This window comes from Megalobrama amblycephala, linkage group LG17 (assembly GCF_018812025.1).
Source record: "Megalobrama amblycephala isolate DHTTF-2021 linkage group LG17, ASM1881202v1, whole genome shotgun sequence".
Taxonomy (NCBI): Eukaryota; Metazoa; Chordata; class Actinopteri; order Cypriniformes; family Xenocyprididae; genus Megalobrama; species Megalobrama amblycephala.
In genome coordinates this window covers 21,713,672-21,740,560 of record NC_063060.1, presented here as the reverse complement: position 1 = coordinate 21,740,560, position 26,889 = coordinate 21,713,672, and the positions used below count along the sequence as shown (strand labels likewise).

The window sequence follows — 26,889 nt, the reverse complement described above, 5'->3', positions numbered from 1 at the left end:
TTATGTTGTTTAATACTAAAAATAAGGAATGATTAAACTCAAAAAACATCAAGCAAGCATGTTTGACCTTCTGTTTACCATATTTTATGTGCTTTATATATGTGAATAAAAACAGTCGTATCTCTTCAGAAGACTTGTCGATTCAAATGGAGTAGTTTCAGGGGAATTGATTTTCAATAGAGGGACAGAAATCTCTAGCTGTATTTGCATGAGCACTAACAGGCTTTAGGCTAGTAGTGGCTAAATGAACTGCAATTTAAGTGACAATGCTGCAACCTTTTGTGGCAGTACAATGCTATTTACTAACAGCCTGTCTGAAAGAATGTTTAAATTCTTGCAGGTTGAAAAGGTGATTTTTAAAGGCATTTAGTCCAAGTATAAAGATCATTTGTACACATTCAAAAGAACAACCAATCTTAAAAATAAAATTTATTAGCATCTCTCTAATATGTGTATAAATAAAAACATTTATAAGAAATAATGCATATACGCAGTATGAGCTGAACAATAACTGGATTATATGTGATACAAAGGAGAAGAGGCTTACTAGCCTCTGATTTTTTTCTCTCTTTCTTTGTAACATATTCAGTTTCTTAGTATATGTCTGTGAGAATGTACCTCAAAATTCAAACTTTTCAAACAATATGCATACCTAGAAGTTTCAACACTACATTCGGTCATAAGAAAAGAAAAAGAAAAAATACGACAGAAGTTCAACAGCAACAATGGAAGAGAGAACATGGAGTTTTGGCAGTTTTACAATTTTCAGTTAAGAGAGAACTTTGCAAAACAGCTTCAACATTAAATTAAAAACAGTGACAAAAAAAGTGAACAAGTAACTGATGTGTAACTGATAAGTGCCTCACTGTGATGATCCAATTCAGGGATGGGCAGCTTCGGTCCTGGAGGACCACTGTCCTACAGAGTTCAGCTCCGAAACCGATCAAACACACCTGAACAAGCGAATCAATGTCTTCAGGATTACTAGAAAGCTACATGCTGGCGAGTTTTTAATCAGGGTTTGAACTAAACTCTGCAGGACAGTGGCACTCCAGGATCGAAGCTACCCATCCCTGATCCAATTCATCTTGCAGCGATTGGACCAATGCATTTGCTGTTTTTCTTAGTTTTAAATATCAGATAATAAACAGCAGTTAAAATGATCAAAGTGAACCAATCTTTAAGGTTTTTCTTACATTTTAGAATAAAACCTTTGCATAATGAATAAAAATGCACAGAAGTGGTAAAATAAGATATATTTTATATTGCTAACAACATCTGTCAGTATATGCATGAGACTGGACCTTTACTGTAACATTGTGATAAAGATCACTGTAACATTTGTAACGCAATCATTCTGTGGGCTCTGTAATATCGAGTTTTCTAAGGCAAATCTGAAGAGTTAAGACCTCCTCCTCTGCCATTCACAACATGATGGTTTTGGTCATGCTTTCAACACACAAGGTGGTTCGAATAAAAGAAAAACCACTCTGAATTCAACAGATATGCACAAGTAACAAAAAAATAAAAAGTTGTCAGTTGTTTTGGTCTAAGGTAAAAAGAAAATAAAAGCGAGGTGTAACACCAAAACTGCCAATAGGTTCAGGCAACGCCTACCTTTCCAATCACAACACTGTGTGACGCTGCCATGAAAAAAGTAACAATGCTGAATTGGCCTTTTTTGTGTTTTTTTTCCTCCCCCACGTCTATTTTAAATGTCATTCTAAAATCTTCACATCTTTCAAAAAAAAAAAAAACTTTCAAAACGGGGAACACAATGTCAAACAACTGAGGTTGTTTAACAAAGCAAAAAAAAAAAAAAAAAAGGAGTAGGAAAAGAGTGAATTACAGGAGTAAGAGATGTGCCAGTGTATATGGTTAAGAGCATGAGAACCCTGGTGACCTGGTGACCTCTCTAAAGCCGGATGGAATGAAGGAAGTACACAAGAAGTTGAAGGGTGATGTGCTCTCTGCTCATCCCATGTCTTTAGAGTGCAAAGATACCCTTATTTGACGTGTCGTGTGATGCGCACACACAAACACACACGCATATATACACATATATAGAGAAGTAAATATATGTATATATGCATATGCCTAGCTTAGATGTGTCCGTAACTAAAACTCTGAGAATTCCTTTGCGCATTTTTCTGTAAGAGATACACGAATGTCTTCCTCTTCGTAGTCGTCAAAGTTGCTCGTGTCTCCAGGACCTCTGCACTTTGGTATGAATGGCGCCTCCACCTGGTGGGTGATTGGAGAAATTGTTATGATCAGAAGTCTACCATAATGCCTGTGCACTTCTCTGTTAACTGTTCACTAATCTCCTTTGTATATACATAACTGAATAATTTTCTCAACAATATAATATAGCAACAAATTTAGTTCTCTTACTATACATTACCGATCAAAAATTTAGAATAGTTAAGTTTCTTTAATGTTTTTGAAAGACGCAATTTTGCCAGATCAGGTAACGGTCAGATCTGATACTGAGAGTACTCATGGTTGTTACGGTTAAGCTCCACAGAAGGCAAAAACACATAATAAGCACCATAAAAGTTCTTGCACTATATTCCAAGTCTTCTGAAGCCATTCAATACAGTAAAATCAGAAATATTGTGAAATATTATTATAATATAAAACGGCTCTTTTCAATGTGAACATATAGTAAAATGTAATTTATACCTGTGATGTCAAAGCTGAATTTTCAGCATCATTCGTCCAGTCTTCAGGGTCACATGATCCTTCAGAAATCATTCTTATATATTCTTATAAAGCACATATTAATGCCATATTCTGCATGACCACATTCTACATCCTTTAATCCTACCCAATACCTAAACTTAAAGGGTTAGTTCACCCAAAAAAGAAAATAATGTCAATTATTACTCACCCTCATGCCGTTCCACACCCGTAAGACCTTCGTTCATCTTGAGAACTCAAATTAAGATATTTTTGTTGAAATCCGATGACTCAGTGAGGCCTCCATAGCCAGCAATTACATTTCCTATCTCAAGATCCATTAATGTATTAAAAACAAATTTAAATCAGTTCATGTGAGTACAGTGGTTCAATATTAATATTATAAAGCAACGAGAATACTTTTGGTGTGCCAAAAAAATAAATAAATAAATAACGACTTACATAGTGATGGCCGATTTCAAAACACTGCTTCATGAAGCTTCGGAGCATAATGAATCAGTGTATCGAATCATGATTCAGATCGCGTGTCAAACCGCCAAATTGCTGAAATCATGTGACTTTGGCGCTCCGAACCGCTGATTCGACACGTTGATTCATAACGCTCTGAATGTTCCTGAAGCAGTGTTTTGAAATCAGCCATCACTATATAAGTCGTTTTTTTTTTTTTTTTTTTTTTTGCCGCACCAAAAATATTCTCGTCACTTTATAATATTAATATTGAACCACTGTACTCACATGAACTGATTTTAGTACATTAATAGATCTTGAGAGAAATGTCATTGCCATGGGTGTGGAACGGCATGAGGGTGAGTAATAAATGACATTATTTTCATTTTTTTGGTGAACTAACCCTTTAACAACTACTCTACAAACTATTAAAGGGTTAGTTTACCCAAAAATGAAAATTCTGTCATTAATTACTCACCCTCATGTCGTTCCACACCCATAAGACCTTTGTTCATCTTCCGAACACAATTTGTAAGATATTTTTGATAAAATTCAATGGCTCCTGAGGCTGCATTGAGAGCAAGTTAACTTAGACTTTCAAACACCCAGAAAGGTACTAAAAACTTATTTAAAACAGTTCATGTGACTACAATGGTTCAACCTTAATACTTTTTGTGCACCAAAAAAACAAAATAACGACTTTATTGAGCAATATCTAGCACTCGTCACTGAACTAAACACTGCTTCATGAAGCTTCACAAATCTTTTGTTTTGAATCAGTGGTTTGGAGCGTGTATCAAACAATCTCAAAGTCATGTGATTTCAGTAAATGAGGCTTTGTTGCGTCATGAGTGTTTCGAAATTTCAATGATTCATATGACTTTGGCAGTGCTCCAAACCACTGATTCGAAACAAAAGATTCATAAAGCTTCGAAGCTTCATGAAGCAGTGTTTAGTTCAGTGACAAGTGCTAGATATTGCCGAGTAAAGCCGTTATTTTGTTTTTTTTGGTGCACAGAAAGTATTCTCGTCGCTTCATAACCTTAAGGTTGAACCATTGTAGTCACATGAACTGTTTTAAATATATTTATAGTAGCTTTCTGGGCATTTGAAAGTCCAAGTTAACTTGCCCTCAATGCAGCCTCATGAGCCATTGGATTTTATCAAAAATATCTTAATTTGTGTTCCGAAGATGAACGAAGGTCTTACGGGTGTGGAACGACATGAGGGCAAGTAATAAGACAAAATTTTTGGGTGAACTAACCCTTTAATCAGCAGTAAATTAGGAGTTTGAGGCAAAAGTCATAGTCAATATATGGATATTTATTTTGAATAAATGCTGTTCTTTTTAATTTTTTATTCATCATAGAATCCTGAAAAAAAAGTATGAGTTTCCACAAAAACATGAAGCAGAACAACTGGTTTCTACATCAAACCATTAATAATAACTGATCACCAATAATTTATCATGTGACACTGAAGACTGGACTAATGATGCAAGAAATTCAGCTTTGCATCACAGGAATAAATAATATTTTTAAAATATATTCACATAGAATACAGATATTATATATTGTAATAAACCTCACTACACTCAATATGGTGGTGTGTAAACTAAGGCTCAAACTAGGTAACTGAAGACTGAGGATCTTACCTTCCTCTCATAGATGGCTATCCAATCCGTTGTGGCAAACCATTTGTGGTTTTTGATATCATTGACACCATTCCTTAGGTTGCCATAGCGCTTAGTCAGGTCCACCTGCAGCAGATTCCTCAACAGATCTTTCAAATCGGAACTGAAGTGTGAGGGGAATCGTACCTACAAAACATGTTCATTTTGATTCAGTGCATATTCAAACAAATCTAATTGCTTAAATGTATAAATACAGTAAACACAATGCAACCTGCCAGTACCTTTCCAGATACGATTTTCTCATAGATCTGAATGGGCTGGTCTGCAAAAAATGGGGGATATCCAGCAGCCATTTCATATATGAGAACGCCAAGTGCCCACCAGTCCACAGCCTTGTTGTATCCCTAAATTTGAACATCAAATAAGTGATTTGCCTTGTGGGAAATTTGGATTCAACTGAATGTAAAAAAAAACGCAGATGAAGACCTTGCTGAGGATGATCTCTGGCGCCAGGTACTCTGGAGTTCCACATAATGTCCAGGTTCTGCCTTTTACTCTTTTTGCAAATCCAAAATCTGTTACCTGTGCGGGAAACCACAGTTTAGTACATTTAAGTAATCTTTTATAACAAAACAGGCAAATATTTAAATACAGCAAACTCAGAATGGCATTTTTTTTTAAATTATACAACATTCTTTCAGCAGACACTGTTTTATGAGTTTCCGTTAGGATTAAATATGACTGCCTCCAGTGTGTTTTGCAGCACAATTCAGGGTCAGCACTTTACCTGATGCTGAGGCAAAGGAACTACTATAGCTGTCACCATTACTGTGATTCTTGTGCACTTCAAATTCCAATTACACATTCAGGCCATCTGCAGGGTTTTTCAAATCAAATTCAATGAATTTAAAGCATTGCTGGGCACTGGCGGTGAAGGAAGCCAGAAGGCTGAAGGATATGGTCAGATCATGGGACTCCTGATTCAATGGACAGGTACTGGCAATCCAGAATGACTGACTGCAACCATTACAGATGTGAAAGCAAAAACTCAGGTGTGGGAAAAGTTTGGAAAGTCTATGAAGATGAACTGTTTGCCTGCATCAGACATCTCAGCCAAGGGGATATTGTTTTTAGCTGGGGTGGGGAACATGCCAGGCAATATACTCAGGTGGCCTGATTACTATGATTTGAGCATTACTGGAAAGCCTCAAGTTTCCTAAACATTATTGCTGAGCATGGGCATTATTCATGGCCAATTTAATTCAAATGACACCTAAATCAGGATAATACACCATGCCTGACTTGCTTGACTGATTTTCAGTCACAAATTCAGGGTGTTCTGAAGACCAGGGTCAATGACCCATTTAATAGTGGACCTAATAAAGAGGACTTTAAAGGTGCCATAGAACACTTTTTCCACAAGATGCAATATAAGTCTAAGTCTAACTGCCTATTTTGGGGCATAATTATAAATGCGCTGATCCAGCGCCTGTCCCCTTTAAATGCTTGCGCTCCCCGCCCCCATGCTCGCGACTCTATAATACATTGCATAAACAAAGTTCACACAGCTAATATAACCCTCAAAATGGATCTTTACAAAGTGTTCGTCATGCAGCATACCCGATTATGTAAGTATGGTATTTATTTGGATGTTTACATTTGATTCTGAATGAGTTTGATAGTGCTCCGTGGCTAACGGGCTAAAGCTAACATTACACACTGTTGGAGAGATTTATAAAGAATGAACTTGTGTTTATGAATTATACAGACTGCAAGTGTTTAATAATGAAAATAACGACATGACATGATCTCCGTGAATACAGTAAGAAACGATGGTAACTTTAACCACATTTAACAGTACATTAGCAACATGCTAATGAAACATTTAGAAAGAATTTACAAATATCACTAAAAATATCATGATATCATGGATCATGTGAGTTATTATTGCCCCATCTGCCATTTTTCGCTATTGTCCTTGCTTGCTTACCTAGTCTGACGATTCAGCTGTGCACAGATCCAGATGTTAATGCTGCCTGCCCTTGTGTAATGCCTTGAACATGGGATGGCTTATGCAATTTTTGGGGGCGTACATATTAATGATCCCATTTGTTGCGTCACAGTAGGTGTTATGTTGAGATTTGCTTGTTCTTCTGAGGTCTTTTAAACAAATGAGATTTACATAAGAAGGAGGAAACAATGGTGTTTGAGACTCACTGTGTGTCATTTCCATGTACTGAACTCTTGTTATTCAACTATGTCAAGGTAAATTAAATTTTCAATTCTATGGCACCTTTAAAGAGGTTATGACCCATTGTAATAAATTACGCTGTCTGCACTGGACAACAGACAGATGCACAATTATATTTTCAAGGTAAAAACCTTTCAGACGACCCCAGTGTTAGTAACAATTGGATGGCTTATTATTAATGATGTCCCAGAATGTGTCAGAGGATTACATAAGGAATTATTGATGACGGGCCAGTGAATTATTAGAAAACTCGGTGTACGTTATTGGCTGTTCACGTGAGCAAGCACGACGTATGCATGTGATGCCGACGCAGGAGCCGGCCAATACTGAGGCGGCGTTCTGATGTAGAACACGAAAGTGCTGAACGCCTATTTAATGACACCTGATCGAGTCATAGAATGTGATTATTAGCCAATTGATCGGAGCATCCCTAAGAAAAGTCATGTCATGACTCATGATCCCTTTAAGTAACCATTCACTTTAAAAATGTCTGCACTTGAGACTTTTACAGTGGTAAGAGTAAGTTTGTGAATCAAAAATATTTGGATTTCTGCACTGATTACTCATAAAATCCAAATCATAATTGAAGACCAACACAATCCGTCTTAACTAACAACACACAACAGTTCAACATTTTATTAAAGACACAGAATGATCATTAACAGGGTAGGCTGGATAAAGTAAGTGGACTTCTGTTTTATGACTGCTCCAAAAGCGAATTAGAGTCAATTAAGGAGGTGAGATTGGAAGTGTGGGTTTCCCTGTTCCTGGTCCTTTAAATAAAGGCACAAAGTCTAGTTACTGACAAATCTGTTCTTTTAAGAAAGACTGTTAAGTGTGAACCATGAATGTTCCACAATGCTTCTGGGAAAATTTTCAGTAGACAGTTGAGACAAAAGTTTTACAAAATGCTTAATTTAGAAGAAATAGGGCACTGCACACCAACACCAAAACTGTGAAACATGGAGGAGGAGCCTCATGATTTAGTGCTGCTTTGCTGCCTCAAGGTCTAGTTACATTGCAATCACTGAATCAAAAAGAGTATCAAGACACTTTACAGGAAAATGACAAGACGACAGTTCGTGACTGTAGAGAGGTTGGGTGCAACAAGACAACAACCCAACGCATTAAAGAATGGCCAAAAGAGAAGAAAATGCATGTTTCCCTGAGTCCTTACATTTCAGATGCTATGGAATGAATTAAAGGCGGCTTACATATTAATAAACAGAAATATTGATAAACTCAAACAGATTTGTGGGGAGGGATGTCCAAAATTGGTCAAAAGTCTCATAAGCAGCTACTGGAAACCATTGATGGAAGTGTTGCTGCTAAAGGAGGATTTACAAGTTACTATTCAAGGGTTCACTTACTTTTTCCACCCTGCACTGTGAATGACTCGATGTATTCAATAGAAATGTGAAAAGTACAACAGTCTGTGCGTAGTTAGAATGTCTATAACTACGAGTTAAATTAGAATCAGATCACATTTTATTAGGAATCAATGCCGAAATCCATTTATTTTCAAAGGGTTACCTGTATATATCCATGCTGGTCAATGAGTAGGTTTTCAGGTTTCAGGTCTCTGTAGATGAGGTCTAGTGAGTGGAGGTACTCAAAGGTCAGGACAATCTGTGCAGCATAAAACCGTGCATGTGGTTCACTATCGATCAGAGAAATCACATCCAAGAATTAGAGATAAAACAGGAGATCTAAGTGACAGTAAGACATAAGACATACAAATCATTGAAGCAAGGTTTTCCTGGATCTTGGCATGTGTAGATGACATCAGCTAAAACAGGTACACCGGTAAATAGAGTGTTCAATAGCAATTGTTTTTACATATGATATGACAATTACAGAGCCTCTAAAGGAAAAATGGAGGTGGGAAAAAATAAGATGGAAAGAAAAAAAGTCTAGGCTTATTTGCATTTGCTCGCAAAGAACTCAATGTTTTGCGAGCAAATGCAAACTTTCTTGGGGAAATGAAAAACATTTGTGAGAGAAGGCAAAAGATTTGACAATTTTTCCTCCAATTTCTTTTTTTTTTCCTCCATAACGTCCCTAGGGGCTCCGTATAGAATTGTATCGTGAATCATTATTGGTACTGGGAACGACCACTGATTTTTTTATGATCATTATTGTGAACTGCTGAATATAGTAACACTTTCTGATATATGACATACATAACATTAACAAGCCCAAATAGCATAGAATTACTTGCATTTCATGTAGGTTTTCAGTGAAAAACACATTTAAACCTATAAGATCAAACATTAAGCATTTTGTTTGAAATGCATGCACACACTTGTTGAGTTTATTGGTGACTTGAGTGCTGTCAGGATGAGTCATTTTGTAAAAAGGATCAACTCTTAGAAATTTCTGACATTTAAAAAAAAATAAAATAAATGCAAGCACATTAACCAGCACTAACACCTGAAACAATTTAATAACTTGACAAACTAGTAATTCTTTTGCAACATTAGCCAAGTAATACTTTTAATAACAATAATATTCAATCATTTAATCAGACATGGGCATTGTTTGCATAAACCTGAGCTGGAGTTTAACTTCAATTGATCTGGCAGAAATGAATAAACGGCTTTGTTAGCTTAAACATGTCTTCACTCACCTAAACCTTCCAATTCTTCTAAGATGTGAGAACATCTCCCCTCCTGGTACATACTCCATCACCATATACAAATTAGAGTTGTCCTATGAGAATAAAGCTGAAATTAAAATTGAGAGACACACAAGTCTAGACTAGAGATGTGTAGAGGTACACATTTTTTTTTTTAAAAAACAAAGGCCATGTTCAAATTACTGTCATAATAAAGTAATTAAAAAAAAATTATAATAATAATTCTATGTTGGCTAACTCTTGTTATTCTGTTTAAAATTTAGCAGTGGGACAAAAAGCCAATTCTCTGATGCTTAAATACACTTGCATTTCAAAATTCCTTTATGATGTAAAACAGTCAGTTACATTACAAGGGATTGTATATGGATTGGACAAAATATCTGATGTCTCAACAGTAGGGGTGTCACGAAGATCTCGCGAGACTAAAACGTGATGAGATTTCTCGTCGAGGCGAAAAGTAGTCTCGTGATGTTGCCATGACAGAGTGTTAGGATGATTAGGAAAGAATATGCCACCGCTACGTTTACATTACGCCTCCACTGTCGTTTTGCTTTGTATTTAAATAAAAAAACATTTAATTCAGTTGGATAACGGTTGCCGCTGCTTCATATTTACAGAGTTACGCGCAATCACTGAAAGTGAAAGTAAACACAAGCACGCATTCAAACACGATTTCAATACCCCGCATTTTGAAAGCGGCTCCCTGATGAATGCAAATATCTCTCAATATGAAAGCTATTTTAGGCTGGGCAGTGTAGTTGTAACCATCTCTTAGCTCTGTATCAAAGAAAAATGTTGGTCTTATTTGCACTTTGAATATTGAGAGAGTGCGATTATGGTTGCACTTATTGTAAAGTGTTACCATAAAAATGAATAACAGTTTTCTCTTAATCTTATTAAGCACAAACAATAAGGTTTCATTTGTTAACATTAGTTAATGCACTGTGAACTATCATCAACTAACAATGAATGACTATTTTTATTAACTAACATAAACAAAGATTAATAAATACTGTAGCACATATATTGATCATTGTTAGTTGCTGTTGGTTAATTAATGCTTAATAAATGAGACCTTATTGTAAAGTGTTACCATTTTTATTTATACTGTTTTTATGATCAGTTTGTGGAAAGGAGTTCAGTTAGGAGGTCAAAAGTTGTAGAAGCTCATAAATCATGTACAGTAAGGTCTGAAGAGACTGAAATCATACAGAAAAGAAGTCAGTCAGTTGAGTTAGTGGCAAAACCTTTTACAGTGCTTGAGTATTGTTGTCTTTTACTGCATATGATAATTCATACTCAGAAAGTAGAACTGAAATGACATTCATTACAAGATGATTAGTTAAAACATTTCAAATACACCTGAAGAATATTTTTTCTAGTCATGTATTTCGCCATTGAGGATTTCTTAAAAATAGTGTGTAAAAATCTTGTCTCGTCTCGTGAGATACCCATCTCGTCACACCCCTACTAAACAGATCTGTGCATTAGTGAATGTAGCCTATCAGACCTGCTGCTGTTTATGCTGTCGATAATAGTAATAAGTAATTGCTTGTAATGTATTTTTGTTCCTCATTACTGTCTGTTAGTTGTTTTGAAGCTATATTCTGACTGTTGTTGATGTTTTTCTTACAAGACAGTACAATCTCTAATTTCTATATGTGAACAGTGTTGCTTACGTTTGTTTTTTAACTTAAAAATAAAGAAAATTACAGAAAATAAATTCAAATGTATGTACACCATAGCTGGAATTACATGAACACTTCTATAGAATGTTTTTTATATTTATTTATTTTTAATATTGTGTAGATTTAGAAAAATGAACCAGGGTATAGTAACACTTCACAAAAAGGTCTCATTTGTTAACATTTGTCAACATTAGTTAAAGGGTTAGTTCGCCCAAAAAAAAAAAAAAAAAAATTAATAACCTGTCATTAATTACGATGTCTTTACTACCTTTCTGGACCTTGAACGTGGTAATTTTGTTGTTTTCTATGTGGGATAAAAAAAAAAAAACTCTCGGATTTCATCAAAAATATCTTAATTTGTGTACTGAAGATGATCGAAGGTCTTGCGGATGTGGAACGACATGAGGGTGAGTAATTAATGACAGAAATTTCATTTTTGGGTGAACTAACCCTTTAATTTAGTTAATAAAAAACACAGTTGTTCATGGTTTGTTCATGTTAGTTCACTGTGCATTAACTAATGTTAACAAATACATCTTTTGATTTTAATAATGAATAAGTAAATGTTGAAATTATCTTAAAGAGGAATAAATACTGTAGAAGTCTTGTTCATTCTTAGTTCATGTTAACTAAAGTAGTTAATTAATGAAACCTTGTTAAGTGTTACCCCATCTTTCATGGTTAAATAGGATACAATAAATTCAGATGAACTGGCCAAATACTGTCTGCTTAACTGCTTGGGCTGATACATCAGTTGATCGCTACACAAAGCTAATGAAATGGCTATAGGAAGGTGCTGTAAAGTACCTTAAAGGCATATTCCAATCTGACAAGGAACGGGAAGGATACTGCTTGTAATATTTTCTTTTCATTTAGTGTATGCTCCACTTGTTTCAACTTCACCACCTAGCAAAAAATATATAAACAAACAAGAATTCTTGAGCAGATAATCATACACCATCATTCGTACTGTATTTATTTAGAGCATGGTCTGTCTGAAGCATCGATTCTGATCAAATATATCATGTCTTAATGCACACCTAGGTGTTTATTATCCCTTTCATATTGATACAAATAATTAGACTGTGAAAGCATTACTGATACTTTTGTTTTTGAAGAACTGTTAAATAAATTACATTTTTATGGTGTGCAAATACTGACAGAGAAATCAAACACACATTGATTTTGGTTACAAGCGTACTACAACCAACCTTTTGTTTGTCCAGAATTTTCATGGCATAGAACTGATCTGTAGCCTTGTGTTTAACCAACATAACTCTCCCAAAGGATCCTGTGCCCAATGTCTTTAGTCTGTCAAAGTCATCTAAGCCAGTTGTGCTCTACAGGGACAAAAACAAATAGTTAAAAGAATCTGTCCTTCAATAGTGCCATATTAGATACAAATTAACTTCTGATATCTAAATACAATATTGAAGAAAATATATTCATAAAAGGTAGACACACAGCCCCCCCAAAAAATGCAAATTTAGTCTTGCTGTCCAGTAAAAATGTACATAAAACACATCATTAATCCACACATACTTGAATTTTATGTATTATATGCAATTTTATTATATAGCCGTTCAAAAGTTTGGGATCGGTAAGATTTTTTATGTTTTTAAATGAAGTCTCTTATGTTCAGGACAGCACTTATTTGATGCGGAGAGTATAAACCAAGCTTAAAGGGGTGGTTAAATGAGATTTCAGTTTTTTTAACTTTAGTTAGTGTGTAATGTTGCTGCTTGAGCATAAACAGTATCTGCAAAGTTACAGCACTGAAAGTTCAATGCAAATGGAGATATCGTCTTTTAAAGTTAAATGCCTACAAACACGACCGGTTTTGGACTACAACGGGTTGGTGACATCATAAACCCTGCAAAACACGCCCCCGGGAACACGCAACAAAGTGGGCGAGGCCATGTCGCGCAGCATAATGGAAGCCAAAGAGTTGTGTACACCCGACGCGAGCAGCGCGGCACAGCGCGACGTGTCAAAAGATAATAGAACCCATTATAATCTGTGATATTTTCTACACTGGATGCGGCGCTGAAGACAGCTTCCAGAATCTACACGAGTTCAATGCTGGATGGCTATTACTGAATGCACAAAGGCTATTACTGAAAGATGGAGCAGTTCCCACTTTAAAAGCAGAAGCTGCTGTTTATTGGCTTCAAACTGTAAGTACATTTTATTGTATTGTTAAGTCTTTTAAACTTATAGCCCTGTTGCTATTTTTGGTTGCATCAAGGACATATACAAAGAGCAACTCGTTTTTGCTTCGCTAGCCAGTTAGCTAAACTCTACAAACACCAACAAACTTCTATGTTCACAGACAAAGAGTTGTTCATTTTATAAATTAAAAGCTACCTTTACAAAAATGCAACTACTCAGTCATGTATTCGGCTACAGTAAAGCTTTAATCAGGATAAAACTGTATATTGAAAGCTAAAAAACAGCAGTGACAGCATATCTAAACACTTTGACACAAATACAAAATGAAATACCATTCATAAGCGTCCTTTAAAAGCTGCGATTGCGATTGACCCTCTTCATCTGGGTCTAATTCGGGCTCAATTTTATACAGCAATATAGACGCTACTATTTACATTTTGACTGAAGCAACGGATGGTAAGGAGAGTGTCGTGTCCGGACGCTTCAGCGAATCACGATACACTGGGCCAGCTACCAATCTGAGCACATTGCGTATTTCGGAGGGAGCGGCTTCATAGAAGCAGGAAGTCAAACGAGCCGTTCATATGACAGTGGAAACAGAGGTGTAGAATAAAGGTAAAATATATGAAAAATACAGCGTTTTCAAAAAAACAAAGCATTAAGACATGATAAACTGTGCCCCAAGAACACAATCAAGCACTTAACCACCCCTTTAAGCAACATGATCTCATTCAGGTGTGAACGGCAAAAATGACGGCATCGCAGTGTGTGGGGTCGTGCTCCATTTCACGAGGCGGTGTGCACAGCGTTTTTTGTAAGTTTGCGCACTGCTCCAATTCCGAAGATGCACGACTTTGCGCAAATTCTGGCCAAACAGGTACATCTGTACCAGCATCTCACAGGCACCCAGTTTGCACTTGTCCAAATTAATTTCTTACATTTACAAAATGAGCCTACAATAGCAGAAATAAGCCTTTTTAATGAAAATAAAGGGTTATGTTTAATAAAAATGTTCATGAAATTAAATAAAATTGTTAAATGAAATAAAATATTTAAGAGACTGTTGTTTAATTTAGTTTTATACATATGTTCTCATATCCATACATTTTGTTCTAATGTCACAAATAATAATCTCAAGGTTTACTGTATTTTACATGATTCTTTGGTTCTTTTGTAGCATTGGTTTGGTGAAGTGTAATAAACAAACATTGTCACATGTGTACCTCACTTCTCACCCCTGCTTCCTGATGGTTTAGAGAAAAATTACTCCAAGTCGCCCCCTGTCATTTCAAAGAGTACTACAATGGCGGGCATGTCAAGCATAAATGCCTCGTCCGTTTGGGGAGGAGCGCACACAGTCAGTGGAGGGTTACGGTGCGGAGCCAGGTGAAAGTATAAACAGGCTTTAGTGGCTGGCTGTGTGAATGGGGCTTTAAAAAAAAAAAAAAAAAAAAAAAAAAAAACACACTCACCTGTGGTGGTGATTCCCATTTTCTCAAGAAATCTTCTTTGGCTTTGGCTAGAAACTCTTTGACTGCAAGAAGGGGAAAAAATAAAAAATAAAAAAATCAGTACAATCAGGCAAACTGTTTCTGGAACTTAATTCAACTAACTAATTGGCATTTAAAAATGCTTCATATTCAAGTCGACAACCAATTAGTAAAACAAGGGAATATTTTTTCTAGCTAGTTATAACAAAATCAGGCAATCTCACAAGGCATGGCAACCATGGACATCAATGGTGAAAAGGTGTTCTTGTGAAGCATGCATATATTTTGTTACTGACTAACACAGGAACAGGACATCAACAGTGTAAGTTAAGACAATCCCACATAAAACAAAAACAACACAGCAGACTTCAGTTGACCGCAGTGACAGAAAAATGATCAGAAAGCTAATCATTACATTTACTGTGGCTTTTCTTAGACTGGCCAAGAGAATTTACGCAAATGTTTTCCGTCACTGCGGTAACCTAATGTAATCGTGATCATACCAAAAGTCTCTACAGATCACCAAGGATTTTCAGGAACATTCACCCACATGGATGGGATGATGAAGAATCAGACAGAGAAAAGGAGAGAAAGACAAAGAGAGATACAAAAGAAAGATTTCTGTCAAACAATCACATCAGTTAGACGGTGCAAGACATGGATTAGACGTGACAAAAGTACAGGTCTAAAGAAACTAGACAAAGCAAACGTAGATACAAAAGTCCAGTCAAAAGTTTATCACTTCTGCTGAATAAGACGACTACTAGAGACAATCTGAGGATGATAATCATAGTTCACAACAATTTAGCGAAACATTCAAGAGCAATGTGTACAAAACGGTTAACGGTTTTGGGCAGTGTACCATACGTGTGCTTATTTTCTAACAGATAGTTTTTGTTTGAAGACTTTTTACAACCGCAGATGCCTGCAGGAGGATTCTTCTCACTGTCACATCCTTTTATGGTATGTTCTTGCTTCGCAAGTATGTGATGGCCTGGAACAAACCATTTTGTAAAGTATGACTGCTTATGGGTACAGACAGTTATAGACAAAGACTAGAACAGTTCAGGATTTACAGAATTTAAGGAAATGTTGTGCAGAAATACTGATTTTGAACTGATATTTAACAAATTTGTGCTTGATTTATATTGACAATGAACACGGAGCAAGGAGAGTCTGCGCCTGTTTTGTACGTTCCAGTAGATATATCTAAAAATCCTAAATTTAGTTGAGCATCAACAATATTTTTCATAGACTATCTTAAAAATAAATGTATTTTGTCTTGCTGCACTGGCAGATTTTTACTTTTTAACTTGCTTACACTTAAAATATGTATAATAATAATAAAAAAAAATCTGCCAGTGCAGATATAAGGTATATCGTAGAAGATATATCTTCTCTGAAAAAAATATCTTAAGTGTCTAATCAGTGTAGCTTTTCACATAAATGTATCTTGAAAATCCCTGATTAAAATAACAATAACACTACCACCACTCATTAAGAACAGAATTTTTAGCAGTGTGAGTGCCCAGATTATTGAAATGTATTATTCTATATGCACATAGGCAGTTTTGCACCTATTAATATGATTGTCTTTCTTATGAGGACTTTAAACGTTTTGATTATTTTGGTATATAAAAGTTATAGTTATTTCTACTGTTTATTTTTTTTTTTATGTATGCATGCATATAACACTGCTTCCTTAAAGGAATAGTTTATTGGTTATTATACAACATTCAATAAACAAAATTGAGTACACTTTATTTTAAGGTCTCCTTGTTGCAGTGTAATTATAGATTTAAATACTGAGTAATATTAACTACTAGGGCTGACCGATATATCGCATGCGATTGTCACGTGCATTTCGTCAGTAAAGCCGGTTCCCTGATTACTGCTAAATCGCCATCACCTGCTTTCAAATGGAGCGGCATTTAATAGACAGGGCCGTAGTTCACTGACAAGCTACGCAATATCGCGTACATTATCGAAGGTGATTCATCTGCGATATGAACGTGATATTGCGTGGCTTGTCAGTGAACTACGGCTTTACTGACGAAATGCACGCGACAATCGCATGCTATATATCGGTCAGCCCTATTAACTACATGTTCTTTCTATAGGGTTAGGATTAGGGTTTGCTTTGGGGTTAGTTGCATGTAATTATGGATCATTTACTGTTATTGCTATGTACATGTAACGTCTAACAAGGACACTGTAAAAAAAAAAAAAAAAAAAAAAAAAAAAAAAAAAAGTGTTACCAACCTAAAGTTACATTTTAGACAAAATTTTGCCACTTAAGCCCAAAGTATAGTTCACTTTTTGTGAGCATTTGAGGGTACTTGTACACGCAGGTCGCAAATGCGCAATTATTATTTTTTTGGTTGCAGTAATTAGTTTAACCACAAGGTGGCAACTGTGCCATGGGAGCGTCGAATGCATGCAAGCTACACTGACAATGTATGAAGAGTGAAGAGGTTATGAAGTACCCTTAACTCTAGCATGAAAGAATACAAAGATGTTTACATGGGTTGTAACTAGTGGCGAGACATTGCTCCAAACTGTACGTCGAATGCCTGTGTATGCATACCAGTCAAATGAAGTACACTTTCCAAGGCTGTGCATTGAAAATGAAAATAGTTGGTATAGTGGTATTTGGTGTTTTGTTCCTAAATTAATCAGTGTTTTGGACAAATCAGGACTGCATTTCCCAAAAGCATCGTAAGTCTAAGTTGATCGTAGAACATTTGCCACCAATGGTCTCTACGATCAACTTAGGCTTACCGTAGTGTTGTAGTCAAGACCACCTAAACAAAGACCAAGTCAAGACCAAGATCAGTGTGTGTGTCGAGACCAAGACAAGACTAAGACTTTGAGAGGTTGAGACCAAGACCAAGGCAAGTCGAGACCAAATCAAGGTGAAATTAGAAATAAGTTATTGATTGCATTTGAAGCAGGAAGTTTTACATCCAATCAAATTAACGATGTGAATTAACGACATCCCTGGAGTTGTGGTCTTGAAATAAAATCCTGAGTCCTTTTAGTCTGAGACCAAGACAAGACCAAGACCTTCAAAAAATGGTCTTAAGGCTGGTCTCGAGTACTACAACACTAGGCTTACGATGCTTTTGGGAAATGCAGCACAGTTTAGTAAATGATTCAATGACTCCCTCATAAATACACCTTTAAACTAGCATAGCGATGTAACGTGCAGAAAGAGTCACTGAAAATTCTCAATACTACTACATAGACTGACAGCTTGTCAGGAGAGCACAAACATGGATAAGCAGATTGATAAAAACAGTGAAAAGTCTCAACACTCCAGAACACTGTTCGACCAATCAGATTTTAGGACCGAAACAAACTGTTGTATAAAATGTGTTAACCTTTAAAATTAAAATTACCAGTTACATTTTATATTAGGTTGCCTTAACTACTATGTACTAACATCAAATAACTACAAGTCTATGGATTTACTGTGTAACTGGCGCAAGTGTTAATGAGCATCACCTGCGCACCGGTCTCGAGTTTCTCATGGAGGAGCTTTGGGAGCATAAAAGGGGGAGAGATGACAATGAAGGAAGAGAAAGGACCAGGCCCAGGGAAACTCTGGGTTTTTCGTTTCAGAATGGGAGGAATCTCAAACCCGAGAAAGCAGGGTAAGTCAAGCCCATTTCTGAAAAAGAGGTAACTTGCACTCAGAGTCAGATACCATGGTAACTTACTCCGTGAACCTAACCTGGTCGCAAGCAGGTTTTCTTCGGTAAACCCAGAGTTTCTTTCGGCCTCCTTCCCCTTTTTTTAATGTGCAAGTGATGTTTAAATACCTCATTCATTCATGCTGCAAAAAAATGCTTTTCTTGCTGAGTCTTATTTCAAGTACAAATATTTACATTTTTACTTAAATCAAGATGGATTTAAATTTTTACTTAAATCAAGGTGGATTTTCTATTTAAGAAAATTATATAAGATATTTAGTCTTGTTTCCTGGGAGGGAACTAAATTAAGTGCATTTTACTTAAGTAAAATTATCTGCCAGTGTGGTAATAAAAATAATCTGAATGCATTTTTTTGCATGTTGGTTACCATGAAAATGAACAGCAGTTCAATAACTTATCGTTCTGCCAGTTTTCACCTCTAATATTATAACAGTGACAATTAAACTTGCATTGACTCGGAATTATGCGGATGTCTCTTTGTTTGGAGCTGTTGCCATGGTGAATCATAATATCGACGCTCCATTGATAATGGCTTTTCATAGCCGTGGTGCACGCACTTAACTCAGTCAACCTACTCAGAGTTGACTGAACTAACTCAATTCAGCTGTTCTGAAACAGAAAACTCAGAGTTTCCCATCTCGCATCTAAGTCAACTCAGAGTTCAAGTTTTAACTCAGAGTTTGTTGAACCTCCTTATTTAAACAGGCCCCTGGAATATTTATGTTATGTTTTATTTATGTGTGTGCAGCAGTCGTTCGAGAGGGTTTGCCGCATTTACTTTCGTTTTGTGTTTGTTTATTTTATGATTATTTTATGATTTTGTTTTAATGATTATTAAAGTGTTCCTGCCTCCTTCCCTGAACAACTAACAGTGTTACAGTTAGGAGTTAGAATTGGGTTAAGGGTTTGGTTTATGGTTAGGGGTAAAGTTAACAGTGTAACTACAAATGTTAATTAAACGCAAGTACTTTAAATTCTAATACAATGGAGAACAGATATACGTAGCCTATACAGTATCAAATAGTCAAGTACATAGTAGTTAAAGCCACCTAATATAAAGTGTGAAAAATGCTGGTTTTAGCCCTTCAAATCTGAAGTCCACATTGCATTTGGAGATGCAGGTCCATCACACTGAACAGTGCACTTAAACTAACAGTGTTGATTGCAGTTGATTGTATCAAGCCTTTCAAATCTACTAATTACTCTTATCCTCTGAAGATGACAAGATGTTCACATCAGTGACCACAGCTAAGTGTACTTAGGCTTGGAAGGCTCTCATAGTACTAAGATTACAGGTCACTGGTATGTTGTTGTGGCGGCGACCCAAAACAAAGAAACCACTACTCATTTGTCTTTAGTGACTGTTTTTGTTCACTGTTTAGGCCAAAAACAAACATCTACAAACTTGCTTAATTTAGGAAGGTCACAGCACAGTCCTAAAATTTGTTGTATTGCAGGGGTGGAGCTACATAAAGGCCAGGAAGGCACTGGTCCACCTAATAAAAGTTGTCAAAATATACTAATAGTCTGGAAATAAACCAAAACTGTAAAATAATCCTAGAAAAATAATCTGTTAAGTGTATATAATTTTAATACTGTGCCATTTTTTCTCACTTTTTAGTGGTTTTCATTTCACAATAACACTAGGCACAGTTTCCACAGAATAAAATGACAATTAAATCAATACCAGCGTAAGACTCTGACGGTGACGCACTGAACACTTACATGAGTAGCTTTGAGAGTAACTCAACTGCTTTCAAAACAATGTAAGTTTTCTAGCTACAAGCTACTTTTTCCAACAATAAGTTTTTAATATCTGATTTTTAATCACACAAGAACATTTGATCTTCTGCATGAACCGATGAGTTTTGTTCTCACACATCAAGTATGGTCGGTTGAGCTTCCGTTTACCATATTCGATTTGCCCTATGTAGGTTCACTGATCAATGTTTATATGTGAATTAAAAAAAATAAAAATACATGGGTTCATCATGAAAGTGATCATGTCTCTTCAGAAGCCTTGGATTAAACCGTTAGATTCATATGGATTATGTCTCTTTGTACTTTTTAATGTGTGAAAGCTTTGACTGCATGGGATAGAAATCTCAGGTTTCATTACTAAGTTTCGAAAGTGAACAAAAGTCTTATCGGTTTGGAACGACATAAAAGGCAGCGAATTTTCATTTTTTTTGGGTGAACTATCCCTTTAAAAGAATACCTGACTGAAAAATAAAAATGCTATCATTACTCATCTTCATGTCACTCCAAACAGTGAGGGACGATTCACACAAAACATTTTTTTGTGCCCCAATTTGCTGCTTTCTAAAGAGGTCATGAAATGTCTTTTTATTATTCTAATGTTTCTAGAGGGTCACATATAATACCAGTAAAGGGGGAAGTATACCAGATTAAAAGGATAAACTGTAGAGGTGCTTCGATTGACCGGATACAGATCGTTGTCGGCTGATAATAGCTTTATAGGTGGACCCTATAAAGGCCAATCAGAAGAGCCGATCAGATGACGCAAAACTCGGGAGACAATTTTTCTATGCGCAGCTAAAATTGCTTCACTACATTCACCGGTCTGGCAGTTCTACCAGGTGTCTGAAAAGGACAATATATTTGCAACTTCTTTGCAGATTGCAGAGACATTGCAACGACAGCAACCCTACATAAATGACAGCAAGAAACTAGGGCTGTGATATTTTAGTGCATTTCTTTTCTTCACAGCGGTGCACTTTTGTTCCTCCCAAAAAGCCCAAAATTAAAAGGCACAAAATATGTAGAATTTTTGGATTAAAATATCCAAAAACCACTAGAAGAGTGTTATATTTTGTTGACTTGTGTACGTACATTATCCTAAATGTTTCCAAGAATATTTAAATCCAGAGAAATAAGCAATTTTTAAACGGGACATGGACGTGTCCGACTGTCCACTCGTCACCTATCAGTGACGTCATACCCAATTTTATTTTGTAGAAACCATGGAAACACCAAAGACGCTTTAAAATATTACGTTTTATTAGCCCCGCTCTGCTTCATAATACATTAACGTTAATAACCTCATCCATGAACATGATTTCTGCCCGAGTCCCATCCAGATTCTTTTCCACCACCTGTGAGGCGAAGACAACATCTCCCAAGATTCCACGCTAAAACTGAGCATAATCAAGCTACGCCTTTGTTTTGAATAGGTGACCTCTAGAGGCAAAAGTTCTACATACTGTGCCTTTAGTGTTCAAATCAGCTAGATCAGTGATTGTTGTAAAATAAAGGCTACTTTTGCTAAACTGAAGGATGTGCTTTATAACAAAAAAAATAAAAAAAATAAAAAAATAATATATATATATATATATATATATATATATATATATATATATATATATATATATATATATATGCAGTTAAATAATAACATATATATACTGCATCAAGCCACGAAAGAAATACTGTTCTCCGAGCAGCGTTCTGTGTGCGCGCTCCAAAACGGAATAGGAACACAGAGAAGCAAAGTGAACTTTGAGCTTCTGGTTCGTGCCTAAATGGTTTAATATACACAGAAATGCCCAACTTGGTGAGTATTCACATAAAAACAGTTGGTTATGTCTTAAGTGAACATAAACAGTTGGGAAATAAGTCACGTGCAACAGTATAGTGGATCCGTGCATTCGGTCTTAAAGTGACAGCAGCCTAATATTCCTGCTGTCGTCTGTGTCATTAATGTTAATCAAACAAGAAAACAAAGAGAAAATCACTCATTGCTCTTTAGTAGATTTAGTAGGATTAATCTATATTAAATTTTTACAGTGAAGACTATGCAGTGTTGTTTACTTTGTTGATAAACACTTCAGTTTTTTATTTTTATTATTTAACTCACAGGAATATTCTATTTGTTAAGCTCTAAACTGTTCCTAACCACAGCAGCAACCCTTGCTTGCCATTAAATAAAGAGTTGTCATGATACTTTCTCATCTCTTGATTTTTTTACTTACAATACATTGTCGTCAAGAACATGATCCTGATAAATCCTGATCAGAGCACCCTTTAAAACTGGTATAAAATATTTAACCGGTTTAATTTTTATACTGATCGTACCAGTACCAACATGTTTAATGATTTAAAGAAGCAATCTGTAATTTTTGCTCTTATTCATTTTACACATGAAATAAGATACTCTGTTGAGGTTTTTAAGCACTTTTCAGCTGGTCAGGCTTAGAGACCAGATGGCTAGCCAGGCAGGGAGACCAGCTAGAGGCTAGTTTAAGCATTTTCCCCGTTTCACAGACAAGGCTTAAGCTAGTCCTAAACTAAAATGCATGTTTGAGCTTTTTTAACTGAAAGCAACTTGCACGGACATATTTTAAAATACATCAGTGACATCAGTTTTGTCTCAAGATGCACACCAGCAATGTTTTTTCTAGGGTAAGTTTATAAAAGCTACTTAAATATCCTAATTGAACTAAGGCCTAATCCTGGCTTAGTCAAAGCCCTGTCTATGAAACTGGGCCCTAATTTATTTTTTTCAGAAGGAACAGAGACAGATCTTTGAATTCTAAGATATATTTAATGACTTACAATTATGAAAATTGTAAAGTTTTAAAAGTAAATCATGTAATATTATGTAATAATTTTTTTGCGCTTCATGCAACCTGCCTTAAAAGCATAGCATGTAGAGGTTTAGAGGTTGTTTATTCAAAACAATAACAAAGGTGTAGCTTAATGATTCCATGAATGAGTGTTGAATCATGGGAGTTGTCATCCGATGTAATCCACAGCCGATGAAAAGCGATCCGATAGAACTCAGAACTCCTGATACAAACATGAGAGTCACAGTTTGTTTGTTTGTTTTTAACGCCATGCCAGCTTCAGTGGCTATTTTCATGGCGAGAAAAATCTATGGAAAAACTATATCAGGTGTTTTCAATTTATTTTTGCTAAAAACTCAAACTATATTTGGTTTAACTTTGTTAAAAACTTCTTTAAAAGAGTTAACTGAATAAAAAAGGTTTCTCACAGGGTTAAAACCAGCACAATCTAATAAAACATGCTTCAATGATAAAGAGTTTTGACAGAAAGAACATTTTGGTGGATCTTTTCCTAGTATTAAGAACTTGTGTGTCATCTTGGAATGGCCTATTCTGCAACGGGTATAAACAATCTTGTACAATCAGTTTGAGATTTGATATAAACATGGGGGCTGATTTCATGAAGTTTGTTCATAGAATATAAATCTCATTCTGTTTGCCATTTGTTATTAATATAGAAATTAATTATTGGTTTTAGATCCATAGGAGGTACTGTGCACATTTTGAAGTCTGCTGATAATGCCTCTATGTTACTCGCAGTAAATAAAGAAAAGAGTAAAACTAACAGTGTTGAGCTATATAACAATGATTAGTTTTCTGTCCATAAATGTATCCAAACAGTTGCTCACCTGCCTAATAAAAAGTAATATATTAAAGCATCTTTGGTGTTTCCATGGTTTCCACTGAAGTAAAAGAAAATCAAGGGTACCACTGATAGGTAACGCAATGACAGGGGCCGTTACACTGGTTAAAACAGCTGGTTTCTCTGGATTGTTGGAAACACTAGTGGTTTTCGGATATTTTAATCCAAAAATCGTAGATATTGTGTCTTTAACTGTTGTTAACATCCAGCTTGATGTTCCTATGTGTTAGAGCTGCACGATTAACCATTAAAAGCTGTTCTTTCGAGTTGCTCTCACAGTATTTTGATGTCATATGCTATTCGGTCTGCGCAGCACCGCATGAAAGCGAACACACACATTGACATGGTATAGGTTAAATGAATGAAGACTTGCAACCTCTTGATTGAACCAGTCTGAACCAGTCTGAACCAGCAGGCCTGGCGTGAAGGGGGGCTTAGCCCTATGATGATCCCTATAATGATCTTTTAATCTTTAATAATACTATCAGCTGACAGGGCTCCCTGTACGTTTACAGCATTAGTTGAGAGATTGTTTCCCTGAGAATAATTAACATGTAATTGTACCTGATATTTATTCAAATTAATCGATATTGAATCAAGATCAGAACTGTATCGCAAACTTATACAATTGAAATTGTGAAATGTGTCAAGCACTAATAAAAGCAGTAGGGTATTGCACCATGTAAACATTGTAACATGTTGTCACTTAACTTAATTAAATCGTTTCGTTACCAAATGTTTTGAGAAATAATACACTGTATTATTATTTTCCCTTCCATAATTCTCACTCCAAGCTAAACTCAAAAGTAGCAACCCTGCAGTAAAAGTCTAGCCATTGCCAATTAGCTTCACACGTATTAACGAACACCGCAAGAAACCAGTCGTTTTAGTTAGTTTTCCAAGAGTTTATTATATGCTCACCAGCTACAACAGGCGTTTAATTAACTTAATGGCTTCATGTTGTTTACTAGAGGCAGTAGACTGCTGTTAATAGGCCCAACCTGACACTCAGTGTACATTTTATTTATCCTGCAGCCCGAATTCCACAGTTCACCACAACTAGATCAACTGTTCATTTTTATGTACATTATCTAATGGCAACTAAAGATCTAGAAAACATGTGTGAACGATAAGAAATCGCGTTTGAGCGAGTGTTTCTCCTGATACAGGCGCAGCAGAAGGTCTGGGCCTCTCTCTAACCTAGCAAATAGCTTATTAGCCTCCAACCTTTTTGCTCCGTTGCATACTTAAAGTAGAAGTTATTAAAACAAAAGCGTTCGCACGGCCCTCTTTCCCGTTTTAAAGTTTCAGTTTATATAAGCGTTTCCATTCACGTAGAAAAATAAACGCCACTGATAGCCTTAGGCCTCCATCAAGCTAGTTTGACTCACTTTGTGGTTTCTAGATGACAAACAACCATAGCAGCTCGATCTAAATACAAAAACCTTTTTGCTGGCTATGGTAAACACAGAATGATCACAAATTAACAGTTTGGAAACGCACACACCTCTCCAGACCTGCTTAACATTTGCACTCACTAAGCAGCTAACTAACATTAGCCCTGGCTACAAAGTTAAATAAATACTGACATTCTAAGAACAGCAAGGACTTTTGAAAGTAATGCACCCCTTAATATCAGGTGAATCAAAAGCTCCTCCTCTTACCGCTCTCCAGTTCACTTGCCTTTCTTGGCAGTTGCTGCGTTTCCCATAGTGCGGGAGACACGGGCGATTCTCAGCTGTGAGCGCGGACGAGACGACAGCGAGTCCTTGGAGGAAGCTTCCCTGAACTCGACACCTCGGGCCGTATCTTATGGACCAACACTTTACACGGACGACGAACTGCAGACAGAGAAATCGGTTGCAGGACAGATCCCTCGGCAGCGGTTCTCCTTCCTTGCCGCAGATGGCAGCCTCTCGTCTCCGCCACGGTGATCGCGGAGTCTCTTGACTTTCTCACAGCGTTCTTCACCCACTAAGCCAAATCTTCCTCTGCTGTAGGAGAGACATGGCGATTGCGACCAGAAAGAGGATTGATACTGCCACCTGCTGGAGGGTCAAATTAAGTGATAACAGTTATGCAGTGCAACAGCTAAATGTAATAAAAAGGAATAACGGGTAAAACGTAAAAATAAAATGGTGAAAAGAGACAATGATACAATATGGCTGCAAGTAGTTACTGCTAAAATAATGAGGTGTTGTTTTATCTTAAAAAAGAAAAAGAAAAAAAAGCTTCTTGTGGCAATCTGTCTGGTTTGTTACAGTCACTGTTTTCACATCTGATTCTTCGTGAACATTTGTTTTTATTTCATTTACAATAATAATAATAATAGCAATAGTAAATAATAGTTATTAGATTGTATTGGGGGAAAAAAAATTAGGATCCTGGGTTTCATATTTTAAATATATGAGCAATATCACACGTGTAGCCATGTGATATTCGCTGTATATGAGCCATAGACTGGAGGGGAAAAAGAAAAAAAAAGGCTGCCGAGTGCTGTAGGTAATCACAGCGTGCTGATATACAGCTACACTGAACAAAATTATAAACGCAACACTTTTGTTTTTGCCCCCATTTTTCATGAGCTGAACTCAAAGATTTACTGTATTTGGGGGGGGATGGGGGGGGGGGGGAGTTCAGTAACAACACAATCAACAACCTGGGGAGCGTTTCCCAAAAACATAGTTGCTAACCTGTTAGCAT

The 26,889-nt window shown here is 36.2% G+C and overlaps 1 protein-coding gene across 1 annotated transcript; it reads right to left on the bottom strand.

The window, feature by feature from the left end:
* Nucleotides 1-414: 414 nt before the first annotated feature.
* On the bottom strand, nt 415-26,889 carry prkacbb (protein kinase, cAMP-dependent, catalytic, beta b). The gene is made up of 12 exons (XM_048164987.1): nt 26,880-26,889; nt 25,851-25,919; nt 15,526-15,534; nt 15,005-15,066; nt 12,572-12,700; nt 12,168-12,266; nt 9,664-9,746; nt 8,568-8,694; nt 5,270-5,365; nt 5,065-5,187; nt 4,805-4,969; nt 415-2,244 (listed from the first exon to the last, which is right to left on the bottom strand). Exons 1-12 carry the CDS (start codon nt 26,887-26,889, stop codon nt 2,119-2,121), a joined length of 1,098 nt encoding a protein of 365 aa, XP_048020944.1. The 3' UTR covers nt 415-2,118.